The 27,359-nt window shown below is 55.8% G+C and overlaps 2 protein-coding genes and 1 long non-coding RNA gene across 8 annotated transcripts in view; 2 read left to right on the top strand and 1 right to left on the bottom strand.

Moving 5' to 3' along the window:
* Positions 1–3,947, top strand: part of SDHB (succinate dehydrogenase complex iron sulfur subunit B) — a 25,050-nt gene extending 21,103 nt beyond the window's left edge. For both annotated transcript variants that reach the window (XM_036914401.2, XM_036914400.2), the window contains 2 exons: positions 1,150–1,272; positions 3,718–3,947. In XM_036914401.2, the coding sequence (XP_036770296.2) occupies positions 1,150–1,272; positions 3,718–3,795 (201 nt within the window). In that variant the 3' untranslated portion in view covers positions 3,796–3,947. The remainder of the gene's footprint in view (positions 1–1,149; positions 1,273–3,717) is intronic.
* Positions 1–11,440, bottom strand: part of LOC130683309 (uncharacterized) — a 16,768-nt gene extending 5,328 nt beyond the window's left edge. Inside the window, exons 1-2 of the long non-coding RNA XR_008996908.1 lie at positions 9,202–11,440; positions 7,887–7,981 (exon numbers count right to left, since the gene is read on the bottom strand). This is a non-coding gene — a long non-coding RNA (uncharacterized LOC130683309). The remainder of the gene's footprint in view (positions 1–7,886; positions 7,982–9,201) is intronic.
* ATP13A2 (ATPase cation transporting 13A2) lies at positions 8,696–27,359 on the top strand. 5 transcript variants are annotated; one of them, XM_036914396.2, is made up of 29 exons: positions 8,696–8,900; positions 14,793–14,887; positions 14,974–15,156; positions 15,437–15,495; positions 15,635–15,749; positions 16,011–16,090; positions 17,266–17,343; positions 17,569–17,638; positions 18,526–18,633; positions 18,723–18,789; positions 18,870–19,001; positions 19,618–19,773; positions 20,261–20,371; positions 20,455–20,501; positions 20,584–20,772; positions 21,790–21,996; positions 22,500–22,595; positions 22,683–22,842; positions 22,932–23,052; positions 23,223–23,347; positions 24,079–24,239; positions 24,363–24,479; positions 24,581–24,660; positions 24,982–25,134; positions 25,219–25,315; positions 26,142–26,365; positions 26,441–26,592; positions 26,691–26,860; positions 26,948–27,359. In XM_036914396.2, exons 1-29 carry the CDS (start codon positions 8,891–8,893, stop codon positions 27,074–27,076), a joined length of 3,492 nt encoding a protein of 1,163 aa, XP_036770291.2. In that variant the 5' UTR covers positions 8,696–8,890; the 3' UTR covers positions 27,077–27,359. The 5 variants fall into 5 exon arrangements, with proteins under 5 accessions (XP_036770291.2, XP_036770292.2, XP_036770290.2 ...); XM_036914397.2 differs by having other exon boundaries at positions 18,499–18,633; positions 26,522–26,592; XM_036914395.2 differs by having other exon boundaries at positions 18,499–18,633.

Here is a 27,359-nt window from a genome sequence, read left to right as displayed (position 1 = left end):
TTCCTTCATTGGCATGCATTATAAACAGGGTCTTGGTTGTACCATCTGTATTTGGCTTTCAATAAATTTGGGGCTCCATTGGCAAAATGCCTTCATTGAAGTGTGATGAAGGGCACCCCGAAGGGGGGCGGCTTGTTTTTGGCAAAACATGTCTTGTTGATATTTGAAACGCATTCCCTGTGCAGCTAGCTCTTCCCTGCCCACTCATGCGCTCTCTGCAGGCTGAATCTACTAGAGGGCTCCCCACCTACTTCTCACAAGGATTTTTAATGTGCAAGTAGAGGAGGGGGCAACTACCCGGTTGTAAAATTGGGAATTTTTCTCAGCTAATGAAAGCATTGTTTTTCATTGCCTTTCACCTTACACTTCAGTGCAAAGAAAGTCACTGTCTTTGTTCCCAGAAAGCTTGTACTTTTTAGATTTGTGGTCAGTGCTTTTCACAAACTCTGAGGCAACAACAACAACAAAAAACCAAACTTCTCATTTCTCACTTGCCCACAAAAAGAGAAGTTACGTGGTTGTGACCACTTAGCAGTATTGATTCTCAACCACATTAAGGACTAGATAATATTGTACATTCGTAGTTGGCACCAGAACCCGTGACCTGAATTGTTGGGAAACGTAGATGTCCTCTCAGTAACACTGCTAGAACAGGCCCGTGACCAGCATGTTCATCACTTTTCACCTGGCTGATCTCAGGCTTCAGAGATGGACAGACTAATTTTAAAAATTAGTAGTGAGACAAATATTACCCCTAGACAGTTCTGTTAAGTCATCAGTTAACTCAAAACAGTGGGTAGGTGCTATGAAGACAGATAAAGAGAGTCATACGATATATTCCCTGCCTTCACTAATTCATAATCTGGGTAGGAAGCTAATGGGCAACTTGAAATCGTTAGAAGATGCTGCCTGATCTTACACCAAGCACCAGGATACCAGGTGCAGTGTGGTTCCAAGGTTTGTGGGGATCACTAATCAAGGAGAGCTACAAAAGAGTGGGGAGTGCTTGAAAGATGGCAAGAAGAGTGCGGAGACAAGGCATCTAAGCTGAGAGGCTTCCGTCTGCACTGCTGGAGCTTGGAGATGCACCAGAGGGCGGCCCTGGCCAGTTAAGACGGCCGCTCAGCTAATCAGTCCCTGTTCTTCCAGGCCTATCGCTGGATGATCGACTCCAGAGACGACTTCACAGAGGAGCGGCTGGCCAAGCTGCAGGACCCATTCTCCCTGTATCGCTGCCACACCATCATGAATTGCACAAGAACCTGTCCCAAGGTACGTGGTGGGGCTGGCAGCCCTCAGCACCATCTCAGAGCTGGCGTGTCAGAAGTGGCATGTGCTCATGAAGAGGCCATTGGCAGAGAGCAAACCTGGTGATTTGAGGTAGAGACCAGAGTGCACCTGCCATCTTAGTGGGGGGCAGGGCGCTCATCTGGTGCTCATTTGCAAGAACAGACTTGGCTTAGGCCCCCTCGGGAGAAGGGTTTATTTGTACGGTACACACAGCCATCAAGGGAGTGGAGCACGCCAGAGGAATGCGTGGACAGGAGCCTGCGTTCACCCTGACTTTGTAGGAACCACAAGAGGCAGGCAGTCGGAACACAGGCAGCTTTGAGGACTAGGTACCGTTGCTTGTCACCATGTCGCCATGTCTCCACGTCACAGTGTCTGTGTCAGCAGTGCTGCCAGTCTGTTCTGCTCTCAAGCAGGCAGCCTGTTCTTTTTGCTCATGTGTCTTCTGCTTACCGGGTTTTCAGCCCCTCTTCTTGCTCATACTCCCTGCTTGCTGGGCTTGCCCTGGCTTTTGGCTTCAGCCACCTGCCTGTCTTCTCTCAGCATTTCTTAGCTCAGATTCCTCGGAGAGAATCTCACTGGCCCAGCCCAGCTTTCCACAGCAGCCCACATCAGAGGTGGATGGCCAGCTACGGGTTGGCTGTCATTTGAACAGAGACTGTGGGCAAAGCCGTTTCACTTGAAAGGTTGAGTGAGTAAGCAGGCAGCAAGATAGAAAACTCCAGGATGCCCAGTTAGCGGGGCAGAGGCAGCACATTAAAAATAGGAAATTAAACTGGGTAATTGCCTGGGTTTTGCCTGAAAACCTGGTGTTTCCAGAGGCCCTGCCCTCTGCCAGGTGCTTCTCATGGTATTGGCATCTGGATCTGCTGTGGGGCCCATGGAGGTCCCCAGCACGTGAGGGAGAGCACGGGCTCCAGTATTCCAGGGCTCAGTCTCTGCCCAGCTCTGCCCCAGTGAACTCTGACTTGGGAGGCAAGCTGAACGCTAATGGTCTCGACAGTGCCTGGCACACGGTAAGCACTCAGTAAGTGGGGCCTTTTGTTGTTTAGAAAACCAGCGCCCAAATGGGCGCTGGGCCTGTTGGAGCCCGTCAGGGACAGCATCTGAGTGATGAGGCCTGGTGTGGGCGTTCCTTCAGAAGCTCTGCAGGGGATTCTGAGGTGCATTTCTGGGCACGGACCTGCGTGTGATGGGGCAGCACACAGCCAAGAAGGCTGTGGAGCATGGAGGCCCTGACCTCTGTGCCCGCCCTCCCCTGCAGTGAGGTAGGGATGGACACTGTGAGGCTAGACAAAGCCCAGATCATTTGAGCTGAAGGGACGCGGAAAATCACCAAGTGCAACCCCTTTTCCAGATGCGGAAGCGGAGCCCGTAGGCAGGGCAGGGCAGGGCAGGGCAGGGCAGGGCTGGAGCGGGCCACCTGCCTCCCAGGGTAGTGCTCATCCTCCCAGCGCCCAGGTAGGTGTACCCTCGGGTACTGACTAAGTTCAAAACCCTGTAGTAAACCGAAGGGCCTTTATCCTGCCCCAGCCCCAGCCCCCTCCCTGGAAGCAGCTGGTGCTACCAGTTTCTTGTGGAACCTTCCAGAAGTATTTTAGCCTTCTCGCAAATGCACGTGTGTCCGTGTCCTTTTCTGCCTCTTTGATGTCACAGTCATCTGTTTTCATTTAATATATTTTGGAGATCATTGCATACCAGTCTTTGAAGAGTATCTTCTAGCTCCCTTTTTTACTCCCTGAAGATCTTTTCCTTTTTTTTTTTCCTTTCCACACACTTTAATTTCTGGGTTGCCTAAAATGAGGGGACCCTTCACTAATCTCATATGAGTCCCTATCTGATTTTGCCAAATACTTGCTTGTCTCCCTTCCTGCTTCTGCAGGGCTGGTATCTCTTGGGTTTAATTATTGTGCCTCCTGCAGAGCAGATGTTTCAGCAAGGGCCAAACTGCAGCCAATCCCAGTGTGACTGGCCAGACTTAAGGTGGTGCCTATGAAGGGTTAACAGAGAGGGTCAATCTTCCACACGCCTTTGTTGACAGTAATGTTAAAAAGACAGAGATGTCTGGCCCATTTTGCCGCTGGCTGTGGTCAGGGAAGACTTGCTCTTTCCAGGATCTCTGTGGGCGTTTAGAGAACATGGCTCTCCCCGCTCTGCCCTGGGTGTGTCTGCCTGGGACTGTGAGCCACCGCCCAGGAACTCAGCACAGCAACTCAGCACAGCAGGGCTCTTTCCAGAGAGAGCTGAGTGTTTTTGATTGTGGAGACAGAAGAGGGCTCTTAGCCTAAGCCCCTGGCCTGTGAACGGCTTGATTGGCATTCCTCTTCCTTTGACATTATACCAGCTGTAGAGTTTTGCCCGAGGTCACAGATTCTTCCATTGAGTTCTGCTTACCATTTGGTATTGATTCTCCTGTCTTTTTTCAAGGGGCTGAATCCAGGGAAAGCTATTGCTGAAATCAAGAAAATGATGGCAACCTACAAGGAGAAGAGAGCTTCAGCCTAACAATTCCCAGGTTAAACCTGGCTATTACCAGCTCAGCTGAATAGAATTTATATCTAATTTGAGTTCCTTAAAGGGTTTTGATTTTCCATGAATGCAGCATGTATGATAAAAATTTTAAGGAATAAATGTTATTATACTGTGTTTTTCTCACACATACACAGCAATAGTACAACTCCTTTTGGATTCGCAGGCGCAATTCCAATGAGCATATGTGCGTGCGTGTGTGTGTGTGTGTGTGTGTGTGTGTGTGTGTGTGTGTAATTTATTTTCTACCTTAGCCTTTTTAACAACTGGTTAAGTGGTGTGTAGTGTAGATGTGTTGTTGGACAGCTGCATCTGGGGAGGTCTCCCTGCGCACTAGGTGAAAACTCAGCCTGGATGGGGGAGGGTTCTTGACTCCAATCAAGAAAGAATTTTCAAAAAGGTCGGAGTGTCAGAAAGGTGGGAATTCATTGAAGTGAGTGTAGCAGCAAATGGCAGCAGATATGCGGTCAGTAGAGAGCATGGAGGAACAGAGGGAGAAAAGGAAAGTTTATTGAACTCCTGCTCGGCATTGGGCTTATCCTTGCCAACTCTTAAACCCAGGGTCACTAGGCATCCAGCATCCGCTTGAATCTGCACAGCATGGGAACTAAGCCCCTACCACCCCAGGATTTGGTGGGGAGCTGCAGAGCACTGGATGGAATGAGATTATGTCCTGAGAACTCCCCAGAGGCAAAGAAACGAGATTTTCAGGCAAGCTATTAAAGAGCATGATCGTATAGCTGCAGTCCTGTCCGTGTCGCCTACCTGACAGGAACTTGGAAGCCCAGATCAGAGATCTCAGTAGCCCTTCCCTTCTCTGAAGTAGGACAGAGGGAGTGAAGATTTGTGCTTAAGTCTAGAAAGCTGAATGAAATAGCAAAATGACAAAGACATTTACCACCAGAGGTGAATTTGGAGAGTTCTTGTTTTTATCATGGAAAAGAGTTCAGAGACAAGTTCAGTCAAGTTCTGCAACAAGAAAGCTTACTTGATGTAAGACAGAACATGCTCCCATGGGAGTGCAGGTGACCTCAGAGAAGAGGTGTGTTAAAGGGTTCAGGGTTCTGTCTTTTTTTAAAGATTTCAAGGATGGGGCAAAGGGCCAGAGGGACACAGGCTTGACATGAAGTCGCATGCTGTCTGTCTCTGCTGAGACTGTCACCATCCACAGTCAGTCCTCTAGATACTCTGTAGGATGAACTTAACAAGGAATTTCTTGATCCTGTTCTTCTCCAAGATAGTGGTGACCCTCAAGCAGTGGGGACAGACCATTTAGGACTCCTGCCCTGCCTTAAGATGAGGTGGGTTGTTGACTGATTACCATAAAATGTTAGGAATCTTTCCCTAGTTTTTAAAATGGAATTTTAGCCTTGTGATGGGGTCCCTCCTGTTCTTACTATACTGTTTATTTCACTGTATTTTTCACCATAGGCAGGAAAAATTAATCATGATGCTTGTCCCATGTCCTTGCCCTAGCTCAGATGCACCATAACTTTACCATTCCCCCTGCTAGGGCACATTTAGATGGACCCTATTTCACTCTTAGGAATATGCTAAGGCTGTGTTTTAACTTGCAGCAGTGAGATCATCCAGGAAACAATGGCTTCTCAGATCGTGAGGCAGGCAGCTAAGAAAAATGTCTGACTCAGAGAATGAACTTTAATGAGCATTTCTGGCTTTAAAAAGGGGATGATGCAAAAGCACTCTCTCCAGCATTGGGAGAGAAGAGTTGCCGGGGAGAAAGAGGAACCAGACTTGTTCCCTGCCACCTAGGAGCCAAGGTCACCAAGAAAAAAAGGAACAAACACTAAATGACCAGAAATTCAGATCAGGGTCTTTGCCCTTAAGTATAGCATCTAGAATTCTTGACCACTTCAGTAAGACCACACATAATGCAGCCCTCAGGTGTTAAAGCTGAAAATTTGTGTAAGAACTGAAAAACCCTGGGGCAGAGCCCCATACCACAGGCTTGGAGGGCAGTAGAGCAAAAGCTCTGCCACCTTCCATGTCCACAACGAATTGGTTTCTGTGCGCCAGGAATGTCACATTCCACTTGGATTCATGGATAATTTGACTTTGCTTCTAATCTCTAGATCTGTGGGGAAGGATGTTTTTTTCTCATGAATAACTTAGTGGCTTGTAAAGAGGAATTCTACAACCCAGCTACTGATAAGAAGCAGACGGTACCTATGGAGGTGCCACTTCAAATCAGCTTCATCAATTGTCAAGTTTGCAACTGTAGGTCATTCTCACCCCATTTAAACTGGAGCTAAACTGGAATATTCTCAACTGGTAGTTTCATTTACTTTGATTTTCTTTATTGGATTGGGCAAGTATTCTATTTTGACCGTCACAAAGACTTTTCTAATAAAACTGCAGACCTGGGCAGAGAAAGACAGCATTTTGTCCTTTATGCTAATTCTGTGCCCTGATTATATCCAGACAATGTGCCTTCATTTATAAAAATAATACTGGATACTGGCATTTCTCCAGCCATCTCTTCTTAGTCTTTGGGCAAGTTGCTGAATCTCTGTGCCTCTGTTTTCCTATCTATAAGATGGGAATTAACATCATTTACCTTTCAGAATTGTGGTTGAAGAAAAAATGAGTTCGCACCAAAAACAAAAAAACAGCAAATAGGTGATGGGTGTGTTAATAAACTCAGTGGGGCAGAATCCTTCCAGTGTACCGGTATACTAAATCATGTCATACTTTGAATATAATTTTTTCAATTACATCTCAAGCTGAATTTTTAAAGATAAATATCATATATTAATTTTTTTTAATAAGATAAATATGAAAGCATCTAGCCTGCAGTAGAGAAATGCTCCACAAACTCAATTTAACTTCCCAAATACCTACTGTGTGAAAGGCCTTCTGCTAAACACAAAAGAGACTACAAAGGATTAATTCCCAGCCCTCTGTACTTGACAATTTGCTGTATTTCTGGCATGACTGGCCAGACTTAGAGGCCCCCTGGTCAGAGGATGGCTTGTCTATGCAAGGCTAATAATACCCATGTCTCATCTCTCACGTCACACCGGCTGACTTCCTCCTCTCAACTTCTGGCCCCTTCTTCTTGCCCAGGACACTATAAGACAAATTGCTGAAACTCGATTTTATGTCTAGACAGCCAGAGTCTTGTCACGGGGTTTGTCACTAGGTAGGAAAATCCCCTTTTGTTGAAAAAATTTAGTGAAACTAGAGAAATTGAGAAGTGAGACAATGCACTAGAATAAACCGGTCCAAATTAGTGACTTCTCAAGGCTTTTGCCACTTGGACCAGGCATATTCTGTCCTCATGGGCCCCCATGGAAGCAGCAGCCCTGGAAGGGAAGCTGCTCCGTCCATCCTGGCCCACGGGCCTGGAGCCCAGCCCACAGGTCGTCCAGATGACCACACAGTGAGAACCACTTCCCCAGAGGTGACCTCTGGCAAATGGCAGGACCTCCCACATCCTCTGTGGTTTGGAAGGAAGCTTCCTCTGGCCTCCTGCCGGATACAGCGACAGGCTGAGAAGCAGGTGCATCTTCCCAGATTACTCAGAGGATGGAGCCTCTCCAATGCCAGGCAGTGCTGGCAATATGCAGAGTGAGGTGCTCAGTCTTGCAATGCATCCCCAAACCCCAGCTTTATGAAGGTTTTAGCCCAGCACCAGGATCTAAAAAGGCAACTGGCTTCTACCAAGCACCTGCCACCTCATTTCATCCTCAGCAGCTTTCATTTTATGAATGAGGAGAAAGGTTCAGAGGGGGAAAGTGTCTTTTTTAAGCTCATAGAGCGTTAAAAAAAAAAAAAAAAGGCAACTGACGCATATCCAAACCCAGGCTTCATTGGTGCAGAGCACTAGATGCCACTCAAGCCCAGAGTCCAGCTGCTTGCGCTGTACCACACTGCCTCTTGGAAAGGCCATCTGAGTGACCACTTTTCCAAACCCAGCCGTTCTGTGTTTCCCTGGTTACATGGTCTATTAGGCTGCCAGCTAAACCTGAAGGAGGAAATGGGGACTCTGAAAAGTAGCTGCCCCCATAGGAAATGTCATCTGCAGATGAAATAGGTCTTCTCACCTGAACTGGGTGAAGTCAGCCTCATGCCCCAGGTGGTCAACCTGCTCCACCACGCAGCCTCTGGCAGCTCAGCAAATGGCTCCATTGTCCCCCACCTGCTCAGACCAAAACTGTGGGAAACATCTTTCATTCCACACATTCCTGCACCTCCACATTCCACCCATCAGCAAGTCCCACCAACATTTACTCCTTTATCAAATGTATGTGTTGAGCCCTGGAAGAGATAGAGGCCAGTTTGAGCCAGCATGCATAGTCCTTAACCACTACAGTAGGCAGCTGGGGCTGAGTCCCGTGTGCAGGGTGTCAGGTGGGAGGGTTATTTCTTTGTTTCTCAGTGTCATACCACTGTACTTGTGTTGTCTCTCTGTGACACTCATGTAAATCTGGGTGTTGTCTCTGTGTCTTGGGCGTCGAGCTGCTGTATAGGAATCTATGAGTGTCTGAGGTTGTGTACCTGTGTTTCCCTGTCTCACCTGTGTGTGTGTGTGTGTGTGTGTGTGTGTGTGTGTGTGTGTGTGTGTGTGTGTGAGGGTGGTTGTGTCTTTTAAGTGTCTCTACATGTCAATCTGTGTGGAGTGGGAGGGGTATTGTATACTTGTGTTTGCGTGTCTGAGGGTTATTGTCTCTGAGTGTGTCTGTGTGTGTCTGAGACTGTCCTGTCAGGCTCCCTCTGACCCTGCGCCGTGTGCGCCTGTCCGGGGCATCCTGCGGGTATGGGCGCTACGCCCCTGCGGCGGCTGGGTATGGGCGAGCTGGACTACAAGTCCCGGCGTCCCGGCCGGCGCTGCGCCGACGTAACCGCAGTGGGTCGGGCGGGGCTTGGCGGCGCGCAGAGCCCGACTGCGGCACCCTCCCCGCCGCGCCAGCTGCCCGCTCGTGCAGGTCCCTGGCCATCCGCCCTCGCCCCGGCCTTCTGCCCGCGCCCCCGCCGTGGGGCATCCCGACGCCCTGGTCCGGGCCACGGGCCTTCGCGCTGGAGCCGGCGATGAGCGCGAGGAGCCGGCATGAGCGCAGGTGAGTGCGCAGCCTGGGCCGATGGGGAACCAGGGGGGTTCACGCGCCGCCCGTCCACGCGCCTGCCCTGGGCGACTCCCACACAGCGTGGTCTTGGGCCGGGGGTCCCCTCGCCGTCCCCTTCCGTCACGGGGAGTCGGCCCCGGAGCCGTTCCCAGAGAGGCCTGGAGCCCGGGGATGGCGCCACGCGGGGCTGTCCCCTCCGCCTTCCCACAGCCTTAAGAGGAAGCCCCTGGCGCGGCGCGGGAGGAAAGCGGGGGCCCGCGATGGCGGGGCGATGCCTCACTCTCCCTGGACTTACCCCGCAGTGACAGATGTCCAGGTGGAGGTGGAGGCGTGGAAGCCGCTGCATCCGGGTCCCCGGGTGGTATTCCTCTGAGCTGAATGAATGAATGGCGTTAGAGAAGCCAGGGCTTCTGAGTCTCGGTGTCTGAGGGTTCTCTCCTAATCAGGCCCAGCAGGAAGCCTGTCAGCATCCAGGTCCAAGGACCACACCCTCCATGTTATGCATCCCAGGCCGTGTGTCCAGAGCCCATGCTTTACAGAGTCTAATTTACATCCCACCTGCTGTGGTCGGGGGTCAGTGGACCGCACCTATCCAGAAGGGTCTGGTCCCCATATCAGTCACGCAGACCCCAGACCTCAGCACAGGGCCCACCAGCGCTTAAGCACCCTCTGCGGCTGCAGACCCCTCCTTTCAGGTCTCTCCCTCGGCACCTCCCACCTCAGTCCCCACCAACCCTCCCCAAAGTTGAGAGTGCCCGCAGGGTGAGGAAGGGGGAAGGCTGAGGAAAGATGGCCGCTGGGTTCCAAATCCAAAGGCTCCCGGCAGATTGTCCCTCAGCCTGGCCGAGGAGAGGAGCTCCGGGCCCCAGGGGAGGCAGGGGAGGAGCCAGCAGACTGCCCTGGGTGGCTGCCAGGCACCAGCAGGAAGCCGGGGCTTCCGCAGGAAACTAGAGGTTCCCAAATGGCTTTGACTCCCAACTCCTCGGCAGTGCTCCTGGTGTTGTCCCAAGGCCGTGGAATCGGGCTAGGTTCCAAGCTAATCATGAACAGTCGCAGCTGTGTGACTTTGGACATGTTACTCAATCTCTCTGCACCTCGTTTTAAATGAAGACCCTAATCCATACTTCTGAGGTGGCTGTGAGGATGAACCAAGAGGAATGTGTTCATTCAGACCCAGCTTCTCCCCTTTCAAGCTGTGTGAGCCAGGGCAGAGGGCTTTGAAAATTTGAACCTCAGTTTCCCCGACTTTAAAATGGGATAACAGCCCCTCCCTCAGAGGGTTGTGTGTGAAGATCAGTTGCTGTGGTTGGGAAGAGCAGCACAGTCATCGTGAAAGTAATCTCGTCCCGTGCAGCCTGTGTGTGCCTGCTCTGGGCTGGCCAGAGCTGGTGGCCTCGAGAGATCAGACGCTGCCCTGACCTTCCTTTGCCATCCCTTGGGAGACTGAGATGGAAACAGAGATAAACAGACACTTGCAAGTGTTTTGACAGGTGTCCACAGGAAAGAGTGCCCTGGGCTTAACCTTGATAGGAGACTAGAGTTTTCCATAGATGTGACTTCCTCCTTTGAGCACCTCTCCTTTCCCTCTTCCTGTGGTTGACCAGGAGAGTGTCCTCACGAAAGGACAGGTGTGTGAGAGTCCCAGGGGAATGTGGTTTAGATCCTGGGGAAAGCAGGGAAATGAGCAAGTGTGGCACAAGTACGGCTCCGGCAAGTCCCTTCAAGAAGAGACTCACACCCCTGCGCCTCACAGGTGACTGACCCAGAGGCAGGAGACAGACACAGTGACTCCACCGCTCCCATGCTCCCTTACTCATGGAGATGTGTGGGCGTGTGTTCATCCGTCCATACAATAAATGGTTCCTGAGTTCCAGCCCTGTGCCATGCGCTGTGAGCAGGACGGGTAGTGACACCCATGCAAGCATGGTGCTGCGATGCACGTCGGTGGGTGTGGGTGAGGTGGGCAGAGACGACTTTAGAGTAAGACAGGCCCTTTCCAGTTGCAAGATAAGTCGGTGGGCGCACTGCCTCTCTGAGGTTCAGTTTTCTCACTTGCAAAACAGGGTAAGTTGCAGGATAATTGCAGGGTGAGATCAGATGAGGATGAGCAGGTCAGCCTGAATGGTGCGGGCTTCTTTCCCTTCCCTCGCCCAGCGGCTTCAGGCACAGGAAGAAGCTGGTGTTCGGGGCCCAGCTGTGGGCTTTCAGACAGGGTAATGGGAAAGCAGGGAAGCCTGAGAAATGGGTCAGCGCAGAACCACACCCCCTTGGCAGGGGAGCTGGCAACCGCCGGCCTGTACAGGCCCAGAGCTCAGGAGCTTCAGACACCCAGGCAGCTGCTGCTTACATTCCTCGTGTGCCAGCTGCTTCAGGCTTATGATCCTAGAGATGGGAAACAAAAACCCAATGACATTAAGGCACTTGCCTTAAAAAAAAATAGCTTGAGCTTGTAAGAGAGCCAGGAGCACAATTGCTGGTGAAGACAATGGTGTTGGAGATGGTGGTGTAGTGGTTCAGAGCTTGGACCCAGGGCCGAATTGCCTGGGTCCAAATCCCACCACTCAACTGGCAACTTCACCTCTGTGGGCCTCCTACATAGAATTGTGATAAGGAATAAGTGAATTAATATATGTAGAGCCCTTGGAACAGTGCCTGGCCTGTGTCAACCCTTTATAGCCCTGAGGTTTCCCCTGACACCACAGAAACATCCTGAGAACAGCCCTCAGCAGTGAGAAACTTCCCACCCTGCCCCACTCAGGGAGCGGGTCTTCCAGGGCAAAAAATACTCTGGGATGCCAGTTAACAACTTTGGAAGTGGGGCCAGAAAGGGCTGTAGCCCAGAACCTGAGAACCCAGAGTTGCCAGACTGTCAGTAGTCCCAGAGGCCTGCTCCTCTGTCCCATAGGCCAGAAGCCAGAGCAAGCCCCCAACTCCCACTCCTGGGGCTACACCCCAGAGCAGAGCCCCCTGCTGTGTGTGGTCTGCAGGCTATTGGCAGGAAGGGAAGGGAATGATGCCCCAGCAAGCCCTGTTCATGCGCTGGACTGGGCTGGACCAGAAAGCAAAAGGGACTGCCCAGGGGGCCCGGGCTGGGGTCTCTGTGAGCCCCAGGGAAGAAGGCTGAGCTGGCCTCCTATCCCTCCAGCTCTGAGACCGCCACTGGCCGGATACCCACTAGCTTGAGGGCTACAGGCTGCCTGCCTCTGTGTGTGTGTGTGTGTGTGTGTGCGCGCGCGCTTCCTAGAGCTGGTGGCTTCATTTGTTTTCTGAGTCAGCCAAGTGGACAGGGAGGGACGCCATAGGTGGGGCTTGGGGTAATTTGGTTTTTGAGTCATCAGGTTGCAAGCAGCCTCTGGAGGTACAGGCTCTGTGCCTTCTTCTCTGAAAGTGCCCACTTGGGCCACAGAAGCCCAGGATCTGGGCTCCAACTTCTTGGCTCCACCATCTGCTGGGAGTTCTTTGTGCCTCTGAGCCTCTCAGTTGACTCATTTGTAAAAACAAGAAAAATAGAGTCCGCCTCATTGTGCTGCTGGAGGGCTAACTGAAGTGATTCATATGGAGGCTTAGAGCATCTCTGGTCACCTGGGAAGGTTTAATGGATGTTGGCTGCTCTTACTATGGCCATTACCATAGTAGTTATTATCACTGTCATTACACAGGAGATGTGGGGGGACTGGGATATGGGAGAACAGACTCTGTCTGTCTGGTGGGAACACACACCCCAAGCCTCAGGGTATTCCCAGATGGTGTAACAGAGGAATTAAAACCCACCTGGAGTCAGAGTGCCTGGACTTGCATCTTGGCACTGCCATGTACTTGCTGTGTGATCTTGGGCAAGTCACTTAACCTCGCTGAGCCTCATTTTCATCTATAAAAAAGGGAATAATAATTGTGCTTATGTGGCAGGGTTATTGTGTTAGCCATGTAAAGAGGGCCAGGAGAGGGGAGAGAAGCAGAGCCTGCAGAGCAGGCCCTCAGGAAACGCTGACTGTGATGTTGCTGCTGGGCTCAGAGAAGCTGCAGAAAGAAGCCCAAGTGTTTGGAGATGGAGCAGCTGAGGGGCTGGGGATGTTGTGACAGTGGCAGCTGCCTGGGACACTGCGCTTCTTGGGTGGAAACTTAGATCAGGGCTCTGCAGGGCTCTGGTTGGGGAGATGGAGGGAGGGAGCCCAGAAAATCAGCAACCTGTCCCCCCACCTGCCCGGCTTTCCCATCGCTCTTTTGGACTTTTCCAGAGGCTCTTAAGAGAAACATACAGATGTCCAGCAGAGCCACCATTGCTCCAGCAGGTCTGGGGGGGGCCCAGGTGCCTTCTTGTCTAGAGGTCCTCAAAGTGGTCTGGGGACCACAGTTAGAGAAACCCTAACAGAGGCTGCCCAAGGGTAGGGACAGTGAGCCCACCCACTCCAGGGCCCCAGCATACCCACTGTCTGCCTGCCCTGCCAGGACCACAGCTCTACAGCAGGGGAGGCAGGAGATAAAAAGAATTCCTTTAGTTCAACCATTGTGGAAAGCAATATGGAGGTTCCTCAAAAAGCTCAAAATAGAAATACCATTTGACCCAGGAATTCCACTCCTAGGAATTTACCCTAAGAATACAGCAGCCTAGTCTGAAAAAGACAGATGCACCCCTATGTTTATCGCAGCACTATTTACAATAGCCAAGGAATGGAAGCAACCTAAGTGTCCATCAGTGGATGAATGGGTAAAGAAGAGGTGGTACATATACACAATGGAATACTATTCAGCCATAAGAAGAAAACAAATCCTACCATTTGCAACAACATGGATGGAGCTGGAGGACATTATGCTCAGTGAAATAAGCCAGGCAGGGAAAGACAAGTACCAAATGATTTCACTCATCTGTGGAGTATAAGAACAAAGAAAAACTGAAGGAACAAAACAGCAGCAGACTCACAGAACCCAAGAATGGACTCACAGTTACCAAAGGGAAAGGGACTGGGGAGGATGGGTGGGTAGGGAGGGATAAGGGCGGGAAAAAGAAAGGAGTCCTTCCAATTAGCATGTATAATGTCGGGGTGGGGCACGGGGAGGGCTGTGCAGCACAGAGAAGACAAGTAGTGATTCTATAGCATCTTACTACGCGGATGGACAGTGACTGTAGTGGGGGTTGTGGGGGGGACTTGGTGAAGAGGAGCCAAGTAAACATAATGTTCCTCATGTAATTGTAGTTAATGATACCAAAATAAATAAATAAATAAATAAATAAATAAGAATTCCTGTAATAGAGCCACCTGGTGTTACTCCCTGAGGCTGTTTACCCATCTTTAAACTGGGGGTGATAGCACGCCCTTGCTCACAGAGGCTCAAATAAGGAACCTTTGTAACTGCTTAGCCGGGCCCTCGCACCCAGCAGCTTCTCTCCGCAGACCTTGGAGCTTGCTCAGCTCTCTCCTCCTCTCTAGCCCACCCCCAGGGGCTGGGTCCCTCCCTCGTCTATTCCACCTTTGGACTGGGGCTGTCCCCCCTCCAACATTCTGTCAGTACAGACTCAACTTGTCCACATCTCCTCACGGCCAGGCCTGATCAAAGAGAGGCAGCCCCGATCCCTGCCCTCAGTGGGGACCAGGTGGAAAAGTGGGACACAGAGCTCCGGGAAGCGAGTGGTGGGATGTGTGAGTGGAAGCTCAGGTGCCCACCAGGCCCTGTCCGCCAGCGCTGGGCCCACAGCCAGCCAGAAATGACTAGGCGCCCAGGGAGACAAGACCGGGTGAGCACCGACCAAACAGCCAGTCACAGACAGGCAACTTGAGCTACTGGGTCTATCAGACCAGCCTAGAAAATGACGGTACTTCTTATGCCTAAATAAATCAATAAGAGGAGGAGGAGCACCTGCAAAATGGCCTTTCTCTGTTCTGTCCACAGACAGCAGCCCTCTAGTCAGCAGCCCGCCGGCCGGTTATGGGACCCTGATGATAGAGACATCTGTAGATCCCCTCAGCTCCTCAGTTTCATCCGTGGTACGTGGGCACGGCCAGGCGGGCCCAGGCTGGACTCAGTCCTGGCCCTCCAGCCCACCCACCTCGGTCTTCTCCCTCGTCCGCAGAGGCTCAGCGGCTACTGTGGCAGTCCATGGAGGGTCATCGGCTATCACTTCGTGGTCTGGGTGATGGCAGGGCTCCCTTTGCTGCTCTTCCGCTGGAGGCCGGTGTGGGGGGTGCGGCTGCGGCTCCGGCCGTGCAACCTGGCCCGCGCCGAAACACTCGTCATCGAAATAAGAGACAAAGAGGTGCGAGTCAGGCCTCAGGGGTGGCGCTGGGCCAGAGTCAGGGGCGGAGGAGGTTTGGGTTCTCGGTCCAGCCTGGCCACTGACTTCCTGTGGGCGCCTGAGCAGGCAGCTCTCTCTGGGACATCTGGGCAGCGGCGGAAGGGGCAGGTTGGCTGGGCTTGAGGGGCTCCCCCTTTGTCCTCGGTCCCTGCCTTCTCCAGCAGCAGCCACCAGGCTGTGGGGTGGGGCCTGCAAGGGGTGGGGTCTCTTCCAGGACTGAGTCCACACCTCTGTGCTCCAGGATAGTTCATGGCAGCTCTACACGGTCCAGGTGCAGACGGAGGCCATCAGCGAGGGCAGGTAGGTGAGGCAGCCCCGAGGCCCCTGCTCCCCTTCCTGCAAAGACTGTGACCCTGGTGCCACCCATCCTGGGTGGGGGAAGGCGACCCTGCAGGAGCAATGCCCAGAGCTCCACACTGACCCCCATGTCCCTCCCCAGCCTGGAGCTGCCCCCAGCAGTTGCAGGGGAGGATGGCCGGAGCCAGGCGGCCCTAGGGGCAGTGCCAGAGGGTGCCTGGAAGGATACTGCCCAGCTCCACCAGAACCAAGAGTCAGTGAGTGGACAGCTGGGTTCCGCACAAGCCCTTCCCCATCTCTGGACCTCCGTTTCATGCTCTGTACACTGTGCTGGTTGGCCTCCGTGGAACCTCTGGTTCCACTGTCCCAAGCTTCTGGGACGCTGGCTGACCACCTTCGCACCTCCAAGCCTCCCCGCCTCTTTCCTTACACTGGTCCCTGCCCCTGACTCCCCAAACACACAGCGCTCTCGGGCCACCTCCAGCCCCCAGCCCAGCCCCTCTCCTCCCCCTTCCCAGCCACGCATGCTGCGGTACTACCTCTTCGAGGGCCGGCGCTATATCTGGATCGAGACCCAGCAGGCCTTCTGCCAAGTCAGGTAGGAGTCAAGGCCGGCGTGGCTCCCACACTCCCACCAGCTCCCACAGTGGCACTGGGTTGGACAGAGAGGTGGCACAAAGTGGCCCAGCCTGGGCTCACCTGTCAGCTCTGCCTTGGCCCCTGCAACCTGGGCAAGTCCCTGAGCCTTCCCAGGCCTCTGGGTCTCTGTGTCTAGGGCAGGAAGGGAACCCCTGCATCCTTGGGCTATTCTGAGGGTGAAGTACATAAGTTCAGGTGGAGATGTGCCCCGTCTCTGGCCACAGTGGTAGCACTGCTGTGAATCAGGCCACAGGCTCTGGACGTGGACCATCTGTTTGGGGTCCAGACCCTGCTCTGTCACCTACTAAGTACTTGATAGGTGTGAGCTCATGACACATCTTAGTTTGAGCCCCAAGAAGCAGACCCCAAGATGGGGATTCAAGTGCAGGGAATTTGTTTGGAAGGTGATCCTGGAAATGCTGAGGAAGGCCGACAGGAGGGGAGGGGAGGTAGCCAGCGGAGGGGGCATTGTGGGCACCTGGAGCTTGTTCCCCTCAGGGATCTCTTTGAGCCAGTGTGGAGCATGCATCTTGGGGTGCCCTCACCCAAGGAGTGGCGAAGCTGGGGTACTTGCCTATCACCTCCCTCCCATTATGGGCAGCAGGCTGCCCCCAGGGGCATGAACTCTTGGGCCCTTTTGGCCTTCAGGGTTCTTGGGCCAAGCATGCTCCCCCAGCCCGGAAGAGCCCTACAGTAAAGTCAGGTGTTTGCAGTAAGCTGCTGCACCAAGCAGAGGTGAGTGCCAAGGGGCACCAAGAGCCTCTGCTACATAAGAACAGCAAAAATTGCAGACATATTTATTGCATAGTCAGCGCGCACTTTGCATAGCTTATCTCATTTAATCCACCTGTAGCCCTGTGAGGTGGATGCTGTCACCAGCCCCATTTTGCAGATGAGAAAACTGAGATGACTAGTACCATCATCTCATTGTTCTCCTTGCTTCGAGAAGTGTGTAGGGGCCCAATCAGAAGAAAGAAGAAGAAAGCTAAGCCCAGAGTTAGGGAGGGAGCTGCATTTTCCCAGGAGCTTAGGGTGCAACTTAAGCTTCTGGGCCTGAGCCCCTGGCCTTCATGGAGTCGGGGGGCTGCAGAGCCCAGGCCCTGTCACCCACACATGTGCCTCTCTCCACACCAGCCTGCTGGACCATGGCCGCACCTGTGACGACATCCGCCGTGCCTGCTCTGGCCTTGGCTTCCAGGACCAAGTTGTGAGGTGGGTGCTATCCTGGACCAAAGGTGTCCAGACATGTCTGGAGAGACCCCTGTCTAGAGCCGGGGACCCCTATCTTATCCTTCCCCAGGTGTGGCCTTCTTTAAGTCATCTGTCTTCTCTGGGCCTCAGTTTCCCTGGCTATAGAGAGGGAAGCTCTACTACCCCCAGAGCATCCAGCTGCCAGAGCCCCTCCACCTGATGGCCCAACCCCTTCTGTCCCTACAGGAAGACCATCTATGGCCCCAACGAGATCAGTGTACCAGTCAAGTCCTATCTCCAGCTGCTGGTGGACGAGGTAGGGCTGTCCCTGGTCCTTGCCCCAGCTGTGGCCTAAATTGGCTGAGTGACCTTGGCCAGAGGTTTGCCCTTTCTGGGCTACTTTACAGTGGCATACCAGACCAGCTGACCCCTTCTGCATAGACGAGAGTCATCTCAGACCCAACCCCAGGCAGCTCAGGGTGAGGAATTGGAGGTTCTGGGCTGAGGATTAGAGGCAAGAGGCAAACCCATACAGCCTGGGCTTCTACTGTGTGCTAAGAGCCACACTCCAAAGTCTAGATCCTTCCGTGCAGCTGCCACCTTTTCTCCTGACAGCCCCAAGAGTAGAGACTAGGACTAGGGATACCGTGTTCACACATGAGGAACCCAGGTGATGTGCCTGGTCAAGGTCACACAGGTACAGAGGGAAGCCAGTGACCCGAACACACCGGAAGTACCGTTGACATCCCAGCCCTCTGAGACTGCGGCAGATGCCTGGGAGAGGGAGAGAAGGTGCTGGAGTCTGGCCTAGAGCAAACCCCACTCAGCTCCTCAGGAGCTTTGTGGTTTTAGGCAAGTGACTTGCCCCTTTTGTGCCCCCGTTTCTTCATCTGCAAAATGGAGCTGTTGACAGCATCTGCCTTGTGGAACTCATCACCGTTTAGGACACTGAGATGAAGTGCTTAGCAGGGGCCTGGCCTGTAATTGCCTGTGTCCTCTTTAGCACAGAGAAGCTGGGGACATGATGGCCATCTGGATGAGACTGACCAGGAGAAGGGCCTGGCTTCAGTCCTTTGGCACGGGCCCTCTGCTCCCATGGGCACAGGAAGCCCAGCCGGTGGCTGGGCTGCCTGGGGGTGCATGGGCCCTGATGCTGCCTCCCCGCCTCGCCCCCAGGCACTGAACCCCTACTATGGGTTCCAGGCCTTCAGCATCGGGCTGTGGCTGGCCGACCACTACTACTGGTACGCCCTGTGCATCTTCCTCATTTCCACCGTCTCCATCTGCCTGGCACTCTACAAGACCAGAAAGGTGGGTGGTGCGATGCAGACAGGGTGAGGCAGGCAGGCCTCCAACGGGGCCTCCACCCACTCCTTCCCCACTTGTCCCCCTGCCCACAGCAAAGCCAGACCCTGAGGGACATGGTGAAGCTGTCTCTACGGGTGTGTGTCCGCCGGCCTGGGGGAGGTGAGAGTGGAGGAAGGGAGGGAGGCGGGAGGAGCCAGCTGGGGGTCCCTAACTCTGCTGAGGCTCCCGTCTGCCCGCAGCTGAGGACTGGGTCGACTCCAGCGAGCTGGTGCCGGGAGACTGCCTGGTGCTGCCCCAGGAAGGCGGGCTGGTGCCCTGTGATGCCGCCCTGGTGGCTGGCGAGTGTGTGGTCAACGAGAGCTCCCTGACAGGTCAGCCCCAGCCCCGGGCCCACGGCTCTGTTGCTCCTCCCCTGCCACCATGCCCCTCTGCCTTGCATCAGAAGTCTGAGTCTGAGTTTCTTCTTTTCCTTTTGCTCTCAAGTGACAAGCGTGGCTTCTGCACCTCCTAATCCTACAGCCCTCGGGCACTCAGTAACACTGCTGTTCTTTGCCAGGCAGCATACTCAGGGCTTTACGGAGGTTAAGCACCCCGGGTCAGTATCTATATTGATTTGAAGTATGAAAGCAATCCAGCTTGCTGTAAAATACTTCCACATTCCAACAGCAGAAAGCCTTTCCCCAGCTCCTGTCCCCCACACGAGCAGGCGCGTGTGCGCACACTCTGTCCGACTCCCCCAGTAGATGGTTCCTAGTAACTGGCTGCTGCACATCCCTCCGGGAGTGTCTTGCTGTGTCTCTGTCTTTTGCCTCTCTGAGCCTCAGTGTCCCTCTCTGTAAAATGAGGGCGATGATTTCTTCACACACGGTTGTAAGAGTTAATGAGACCGAGGGCTTATGGAACCATAAGTCTGTGAGACTCTTGGTCTTGTTGGTGGGAGGGAGAGGCACAGAGACCGTCACGGGTTTCACAGCACGTCCCTCCCAGGGGAGAGCGTTCCGGTGCTGAAGACAGTTCTGCCCAAGGGGCCGGCGCCCTATAATCCTGAGACCCACCGGCGGCACACGCTCTTCTGTGGGACACTCGTCTTGCAGGCCCGGGGCTTTGTAGGACCCCATGTCCTGGCAGTGGTGACCCAAACAGGTAAGAGTCAGGGCAGCAGGCAGGGGTGTTGGCCCAGCACACAGAGAAGGGGTGACATGGGCAGGGCGGGACCTGTCTCCGCCACTGCCCTTTATGGGAACTTGGGCAAGTCCACGCCAACTTGGGGTTGGCTGAAGTGGCTAGGGACACGGCAAGCAGGAAAGAGTCCACCCCTTGGGAAGCGAGCATTGCTGCACAGCTCCAGCAGGTTCTTGCCACAGAGGAGTGGGATACAGGATCACCAGATCTGACTTTTTCAGCAAAAACTGTATATCTGGATTTTAAGTAAAAGCACACAATTTGTAGGTGATATCCACTAATTTAGTTAATTAAACCCTATGAGGGCTGGCCAAGGCCGGTGGGCCAGCATGTGCCACCCCAAACGGGGCGATTGACAGCCCCGGCGGTGCAGGCAGGTGGGAAAGGGGTTAGGGAGGCCCATCCTGACCCTCAGCTTCCCTGCTACAGCCTCCCCATCTCCCCGCAGGGTTCTGCACAGCTAAAGGGGGCCTGGTGAGCTCCATCTTGCACCCCCGGCCCATCAACTTCAAGTTCTACAAACACAGCATGAAGTTTGTGGCTGCTCTCTCTGTCCTGGGTGAGTGTCCCCCTGTGCCCCACTCTGCCAGTGACCCCCAAGGCCCCATGCCCAATCCTGCTGAGCCCTGGCTGTCTCCCCAGCTCTCCTTGGCACCATCTACAGCATCTTCATCCTCTGCCGCCAGCAGGTAAGCCTTGGGGCCGGGCTGGAAGTAGGGGAGCCTGCAGCCACCCAGCCTGGCACTTGTCAGTCATGTTGCATCCTGCCAGGTGCCTGTGAATGAGATTGTGGTCCGAGCTCTGGACCTGGTGACGGTGGTGGTGCCGCCCGCCCTGCCGGCCGCCATGACTGTGTGCACGCTCTATGCCCAGAGCCGGCTGAGGAGTCAGGGCATCTTCTGCATCCACCCGCTGCGCATCAACCTGGCGGGCAAGCTCCAGCTCGTGTGTTTCGACAAGGTGGGCATCACAGGGCAGGGGAGTGGGCACCACTCCATATCCACATTCTTCACTCAGCAACACCGACTGAGGGCCGGCCGGCTGCCCGGTCCTGCCCTGGGGTGGAGACACGCAGAGGAGCTGCCCCGTCCAGCTCCCACCAAGTCAAGCTCATGGTCTGGCAGATGAATGGCCTAGAATCACTTATGGGTTTCTTGGTACTGCAAGCAGCACCCGCACAGAGCCGGCCACCGCCAGACGAGTGCCCTGGGCGGCACTGGCTGCCACAGATAGTGATGGGGCTTTGGAAGGAAGCAAATGGGAGCATGCTGGGGGTCCTCCCTTAGGGAGAGGGCATTCAAGGAAGACTCTTCTGAGCAGGCCCCTTGTGGCCTCAGTGAGGGGTGGGCCATCCCGAGACACAGGCATCCGCCGCCTCCCTGGAGGAACAGACCGCCTGCCTGGGGCACAGGGAGAGGGGGCAGGATGGACAGGCAGGACCCTACTTGGGCAGAGGCTGGGGCCCTCGTGGGGAGTTCGGACATCATTGTGAGAGCGGTGAGGGCCGCAGAGAGTTTTCAGACTGACAGGGTGGGGCGTGATCAGATGCAGAGCTCCAGGCTGGTGAGGGCGCCAGGCATGTGGGCAGCGGGTACAGCGGCAGGAGCAGGCATCCCTTCACCCGCTCAGCGGCCACTCGGGCTCAGTGAATGACCAGGCCCTCTTCCTGGTACTGCAGCCAGCAAATGAGGGGTAGCAAAGAGCTGTGGGCGGGAGCCCAAGGCAAGGGCCGCCTGAGGCAGCCAAAGGGATGAGGAAGGGGGGACAAGGCAGACAGAAACTGGGCACTGGGCAGGCTGTCCCTGGCTGAGGGGCCCACACAGACCAAGGTCTGCAAGCAAGGGAGGACCTCTTCTGGCTCTAGCTCTGGCTCCTGGGGCTCCCAGGGGACCCACCTGACCTACGGCTTGGGCACCCAACCCAGCAGGGCACGGCTAACCCCAGGACTCACCGCTGGCCCACCCTTGCCCTCTGCAGACGGGCACCCTCACTGAGGACGGCTTGGATGTGATGGGTGTGGTGCCCCTGAAGGGGCAGGCGTTCCTGCCACTGTTCCCAGAGCCCCGCCGCCTGCCCATGGGGCCTCTGCTCCGAGCACTGGCCACCTGCCATGCCCTCAGCCGGCTCCAGGACACCCCAGTGGGCGATCCCATGGACCTCAAGATGGTGGAATCTACTGGCTGGGTGAGGAGGCCGAGCTGGTCAGCCCCCTGCCTCTGGGCAGCTGGGCCCTAACTAACCCACCTGTCCATTCTAAGACCTCCAGGGTAGTATCTACTATGCCCACCATCAATAATAACAATGGCCAGGGCCACATGCTGAGCACCTACTATGTGCCAGCACTCTGCCGCACAGGCCCTGTCTCATGTCCACATCCCTGTAGCCCCAGGAAAGAAGCTTGAAACTTGCTTTACAGGGAGAAAACTGAGACTGAGGGAGATTTGGAATTACTTGCCCAAAGTCACCCAGCAGCTGTAAGTGGCAAAGCCACAGTTTAAACTTGGGTCCATTTGACTCCAAAGCCCACTTTCTTGACTTCTGTTCTGTCCAGTCTTCCATGAAGGAAGTCTTCATGAGTCTAACTTGAATCTCTCCTGCTGCCTCTCTCCACGGGCCAAGGATTGGCTGCCCCAGGCCAAGCTAGTGCCCAACCACCTGTATGCCAACCATCTCTGCCTGCCTTCCAGGTTCTGGAGGAGGGGCCGGCTGCACACTCAGCATTTGGCTCCCAGGTCTTGGCAGTGATGAAACCCCCACCTCAGGACCCCCAGCTGCAGGGCACGGTAAGCCACGGGTGTGCCTGTTGGGTGTGAGGTAGGAGATGTGAACACCACAGGCCGGCCCCTTAAGCTCCTCCTCCATCCCTATAGGAGGAGCCCCTGGTGCCAGTCAGCATCCTCGGCCGCTTCCCCTTCTCATCAGCCCTGCAGCGCATGAACGTGGTGGTGGCGTGGCCGGGGGCTGCTCAGCCGGAGGCCTATGTCAAGGGCTCCCCTGAGCTGGTGGCAGGCCTCTGCAACCCTGAGACAGGTGACAGAGGCAGACCGAGAGTCTGTACAGAACGGGGTGGGCATCTAGCCTCTGTCCCTGCACCCACCTCCTCTTCCTCTCCCTGGCAGTGCCCACCAACTTTGCTCAGGTGCTGCAGAGCCACACAGCTGCTGGCCATCGCGTTGTGGCCCTCGCCAGCAAGCCACTGCCCATCACGCCCAGCCTGGAAGCAGCTCAGCAACTGACAAGGTAGGCCCATCCCCTTGCCCTGCCCCCTTGGGGACTATGACTCAGGCCCAGGGAGGGACAAAGGGAGGCTCTCCTGCAGGCAGAGCCCAGAGAGGATGCCCTTGCCCATCGGCTGAGGGAGGGTCCTTGGTCACTGCATGACCTCTGACCCATGCCTGCCCACCATCCAGGGATACGTTGGAGCAGGAGCTGAGCCTCCTGGGGCTGCTAGTCATGAGGAACGTGTTAAAGCCACAGACGACCCCAGTTATCCAGGCCCTGCGGAGGACCCACATCCGCACCGTCATGGTCACAGGTACCCGTGGCCATCACAGGCAGAGAGAAGGGTACCTGTGGTCCTTCTTAGAGCGTCTCTTTGGGCCCCTGTTTTCAGGCCAGGTCCTTTCAGACATTTCATGGATCTTCACAACATCCCTCCCAAGTGGTCACTGTCACTCCATTTTGACAGATGAGGAAGGCGATGCTTGGAAAGGGTAGTGTTGGACATCCTGGCCACACACCTGCTGGGTGACTTCTCCAAGTTCCAGGTTCTACCTTGGAGAAATGGGGAAAATCATGTCAGCCTCAAAAGCTGTGCCGATTTCATGGTGCAAGAAAAGAAAGATTCTAGCTGGGTGACCTGGAGTGGCCCAATCGGCCCGTGTCCTCCTCCTCGCCCACCCTGCCCCTGCGCGCGCGCACACACACACTCTCTCTCTCTCTCTCTCTCTCTCTCTCCTCCCCTCTCTCTTCCTCACTTGCTTGCTCTCTCCAGCAAGTCTCAGTGCTCAGTAATTCATGTGGGCCTGAACCCCGATCTCCAGTGCTCAGTAATTCATGTGGGCCTGAACCCCGATCTCCAGTTTCTCCTAAGACCTTTGAGGCCTGATTTTACAGATGAGGAAAGCAAGGTTCAGAGATGTCCATGACCTACCTGATCTCATGCTGTCAGTCATGGCAGACAGCTTCTGTCCCACCCAGAAGTGTCAGGGTGAGGATGGTCCCCTGGATAGCAGCTGGACCCTGACCTTGCCCCATACTCCCCAGGGGACAACCTGCAGACGGCAGTCACTGTGGCCCAGAGCTGTGGCATGGTGAGCCCCCGGGAGCGTCTGGTCATCATCCACGCCACGCCCCCTGAGCAGGGCCAGCCTGCCTGCCTGGAGCTCCTGCCCACGGAGTCCTCCGCAGCCACGAACAGCACTAAGGTGAGGCTGACCGAGTTCTAACCACACCACACCCCACCCCTGGCCCCACCCTGATCACCTGACCCAGGCCCCAGCTCTCCGGGGTGGGCAGGGGGAGCTGAGCTGAGCTTCCCGGGCCCCCAGGATCCTGACCAGGCTGCAAGCTACACCATGGAGCCAGAGCCCCGATTGAGCCACCTGGCCCTCAGCGGGTCCACCTTTGGTGTCCTTACGAAGCACTTCCCCAAGCTGCTGCCCAAGGTAGGGCTGCCCCCAGCCTCCCTGTGCTCCACTCCCTCCTCTGGCCTCCCCCACCCCCACCCTGCAGCGGCCTCAGCCCCTCCCATCTCCTGTTACCCCAGGTCCTGGTCCAGGGCACCATCTTTGCCCGCATGGCTCCTGAGCAGAAGACAGAGCTGGTGTGCCAGCTGCAGAAGCTTCAGTAAGTGCGTGCAGGCGAGGGATCTGTGGGGTCAGCGGCGCCATCCGTCCCCACCTCCCAGCTCAGGCCAAAGAGTGCCATCACCCTCAGAGGGAACCCAAGCAGGTCTCCGGGGCCTCGCATGCTGACAGGAGGTGCTGCACCTGTTTACCAAGCACCTACTGCGAATCAGACACCATGTGGGCCGCGGGAGTCCCCCCACCCCGGGGTTCTGCAGAGGCCCAGGAGCGGGAAGGGCCCATTTCACAGACGCGGAGGTGCCTCACAGGCTCAGAGCCAGCTTAGGTACCCGGGCCACACCTGCCTGCCTGTATCCATCAGGTACTGCGTGGGCATGTGTGGGGACGGTGCCAATGACTGTGGTGCCCTGAAGGCAGCTGATGTGGGCATCTCGCTCTCCCAGGCTGAGGCCTCAGTGGTCTCGCCCTTCACCTCGAGCATGGCCAGCATTGAGTGTGTGCCCACGGTCGTCAGGTGAGGCAGACAGGGCCTGTGGGTGAGGGCTCGGCAGGGCCCATCAGCCAGCCTGGCCCCCTAACACCCACCGCCCGCCACCAGGGAAGGTCGTTGTTCCCTCGATACATCCTTCAGCGTCTTCAAGTACATGGCCCTCTACAGCCTGACCCAGTTCATCTCCGTCCTGATCCTCTACACGGTGAGTGTCTGCAGGGCTCCCTGCCTCAAGCCATGCCCAAGAGTAGGCCCCGTGCCAGGCCCAGGGTGAGGACGCTCACTCTCGTGTGATTAGGTGCCCACGGGTTCTGGGCTAGATGGTGTGGCTCCAAACCTGCTCTGCCACTTCTAGCTGAGCGACTCGGGCAGCTCCTGGGCCTCAGGTGGCAGGCTTATTTGAGACGAGGGGAGCCCTGAGCACAGCACCTGATGTGCAGTAGGTCCCCAGAAACAGGAGCACCCGTCCTTGGGAGTTCCCCATCTGCAGGAGACACTGACGCAGAGCCCAGGCAGGGGCGAAGGAGGGGGAGGCAGGACTGGACGGAGCCCAGGCTGCCCCTTTCCCACGGGTCCTCCCGTCCCTGCTCGCCCGGGCCCGCACCTTGGCTGTGCCCCCACGCCTGCTCAGAGGGTACCTCCAGGCCCTCCACTCTGGCAATGTGCTGCTCGCCCCCACTGAAAGCAGGTGACACCATGGGGCAGTGCAGATCTACTAATGTCTGTCCCCGTGTCCTCCATAAATTGAATGTAGGAGGTTCCTACGGGTGGGGACCCTGTGTTCTCCAGGAGCCTGGGGGCTCCGAAAGCCAGAGCCTGAGCCTCTCCCTCCGGCCGAGGGGGGCGCCCCTCCAGGCCGGGCAGTGTCTCTTCCATCGGACTGGGGGGTCCGCAGGACAGGAGTGTGCTGCCTCCCTGTCAGCGTGCAGGGGAGGCACAGTACTTACCCAGTCAGACACCCTAGGCGCAGGGCTGTGCCTCCCATCAGGGTAGGGGCTACCTACCCTCTGCCCTCCCGCCCCTGTCGGCAGATCAACACCAACCTGGGCGACGTGCAGTTCCTGGTCATCGACCTGGCCATCACCACCACAGTGGCAGTGCTCATGAGCCGCACAGGGCCCGCGCTGGCGCTGGGGCGAGCACGGCCCCCAGGGGCTCTGCTCAGCGTGCCCGTGCTGAGCAGCCTGCTGCTGCAGGTGGCCCTGGTGGCCGGCGTGCAGCTGGGGGGCTACTTCCTGACTGTGACACAGCCCTGGTGAGTAGGGGTCCCATCCCCAAGGTGCACCCCTGCCTTGTCCCCGTTTCCTGACCCCAGTCCCCGTACCCCCAGGTTTGTGCCTCTGAACAGGACCGTGTCTGCACCAGACAACCTGCCCAACTATGAGAACACAGTGGTCTTCTCTCTGTCCAGCTTCCAGTACCTCATCCTGGCCGTGGCTGTGTCCAAGGGGGCGCCCTTCCGCCAGCCGCTCTACACCAACGGTGCTGGGCAGGAGGGGCTGGGGGGGCGGGGAGGTGGCGCTGCGGCACGCGTGGGTGTGAGAAGGCTCCGTGGCCTGACAGACTCCCCTTCCCCTCAGTGCCCTTCCTGGTGGCCCTGGCGCTCCTGGGTTCTGTCCTGGTGGGCATCCTCCTGGCCCCCGGTCTCCTGCAGGGGCCGCTGGCACTGAGGAACATCACTGACACCTTTTTCAAGCTGCTGTTGCTGGGCCTAGTTGCCGTCAACTTCGTGGGGGCCTTCATGCTAGAGGTGGGCCCCGCCCTGGGCTGCGGTTTCGGGGGGCTCTGGGGTGGGACTCAGTCACATGGCCTCTTGGCACCTCCCTGTCCTCTGCAGAGCATTCTGGACCAGTGTCTTCCAGCCTGCCTGCGGCGGCTTCGACCCAAACGGGCCTCCAAGAAGCGTTTCAAGCAGCTGGAGCGTGAACTGGCCGAGCAGCCCTGGCCGCCCCCACCGGGCCTGTGAGGTAGCGCGAGCTCTGTTCCCCGCACTGGACACTGGATCTCCCCGCCTCTGAGCCACCCACTAGGACCCACCTGCAGAGACGCTGCACCATCCGTCTCACAGCCCTGAGGCTGGCGGCAGTCATGCTCCTGCCCCAAGCTCGCCTGGCCCCGCCTTCCCCGCCCCCTACCTGGGGAAGTGCTGACTATCGTCCCCACTTTAGACACCCCATGTAGAGATAGCGGCCACCAAACCCACTCGGAGCTGCTGTCAATGTAGCAAATAAAGTTATAATATTTTCCTG

Source organism: Manis pentadactyla, chromosome 4 (assembly GCF_030020395.1).
Source record: "Manis pentadactyla isolate mManPen7 chromosome 4, mManPen7.hap1, whole genome shotgun sequence".
Lineage (NCBI taxonomy): Eukaryota > Metazoa > Chordata > Mammalia > Pholidota > Manidae > Manis > Manis pentadactyla.
The sequence above is the reverse complement of the archived record's forward strand: the minus strand, read 5'-3'. Positions and strand labels throughout refer to the sequence as shown.

Excerpts from the sequence above, each read along its gene's own strand:
- ATP13A2 (XM_036914395.2), top strand. Across the intron at positions 16,091-17,265 it reads CAGGCCTTCTGCCAAGTCAG|CCTGCTGGACCATGGCCGCA; the intron begins GTAGGAGTCAAG and ends TCTCCACACCAG. Across the intron at positions 19,774-20,260 it reads GGCAGTGGTGACCCAAACAG|GGTTCTGCACAGCTAAAGGG; the intron begins GTAAGAGTCAGG and ends ATCTCCCCGCAG.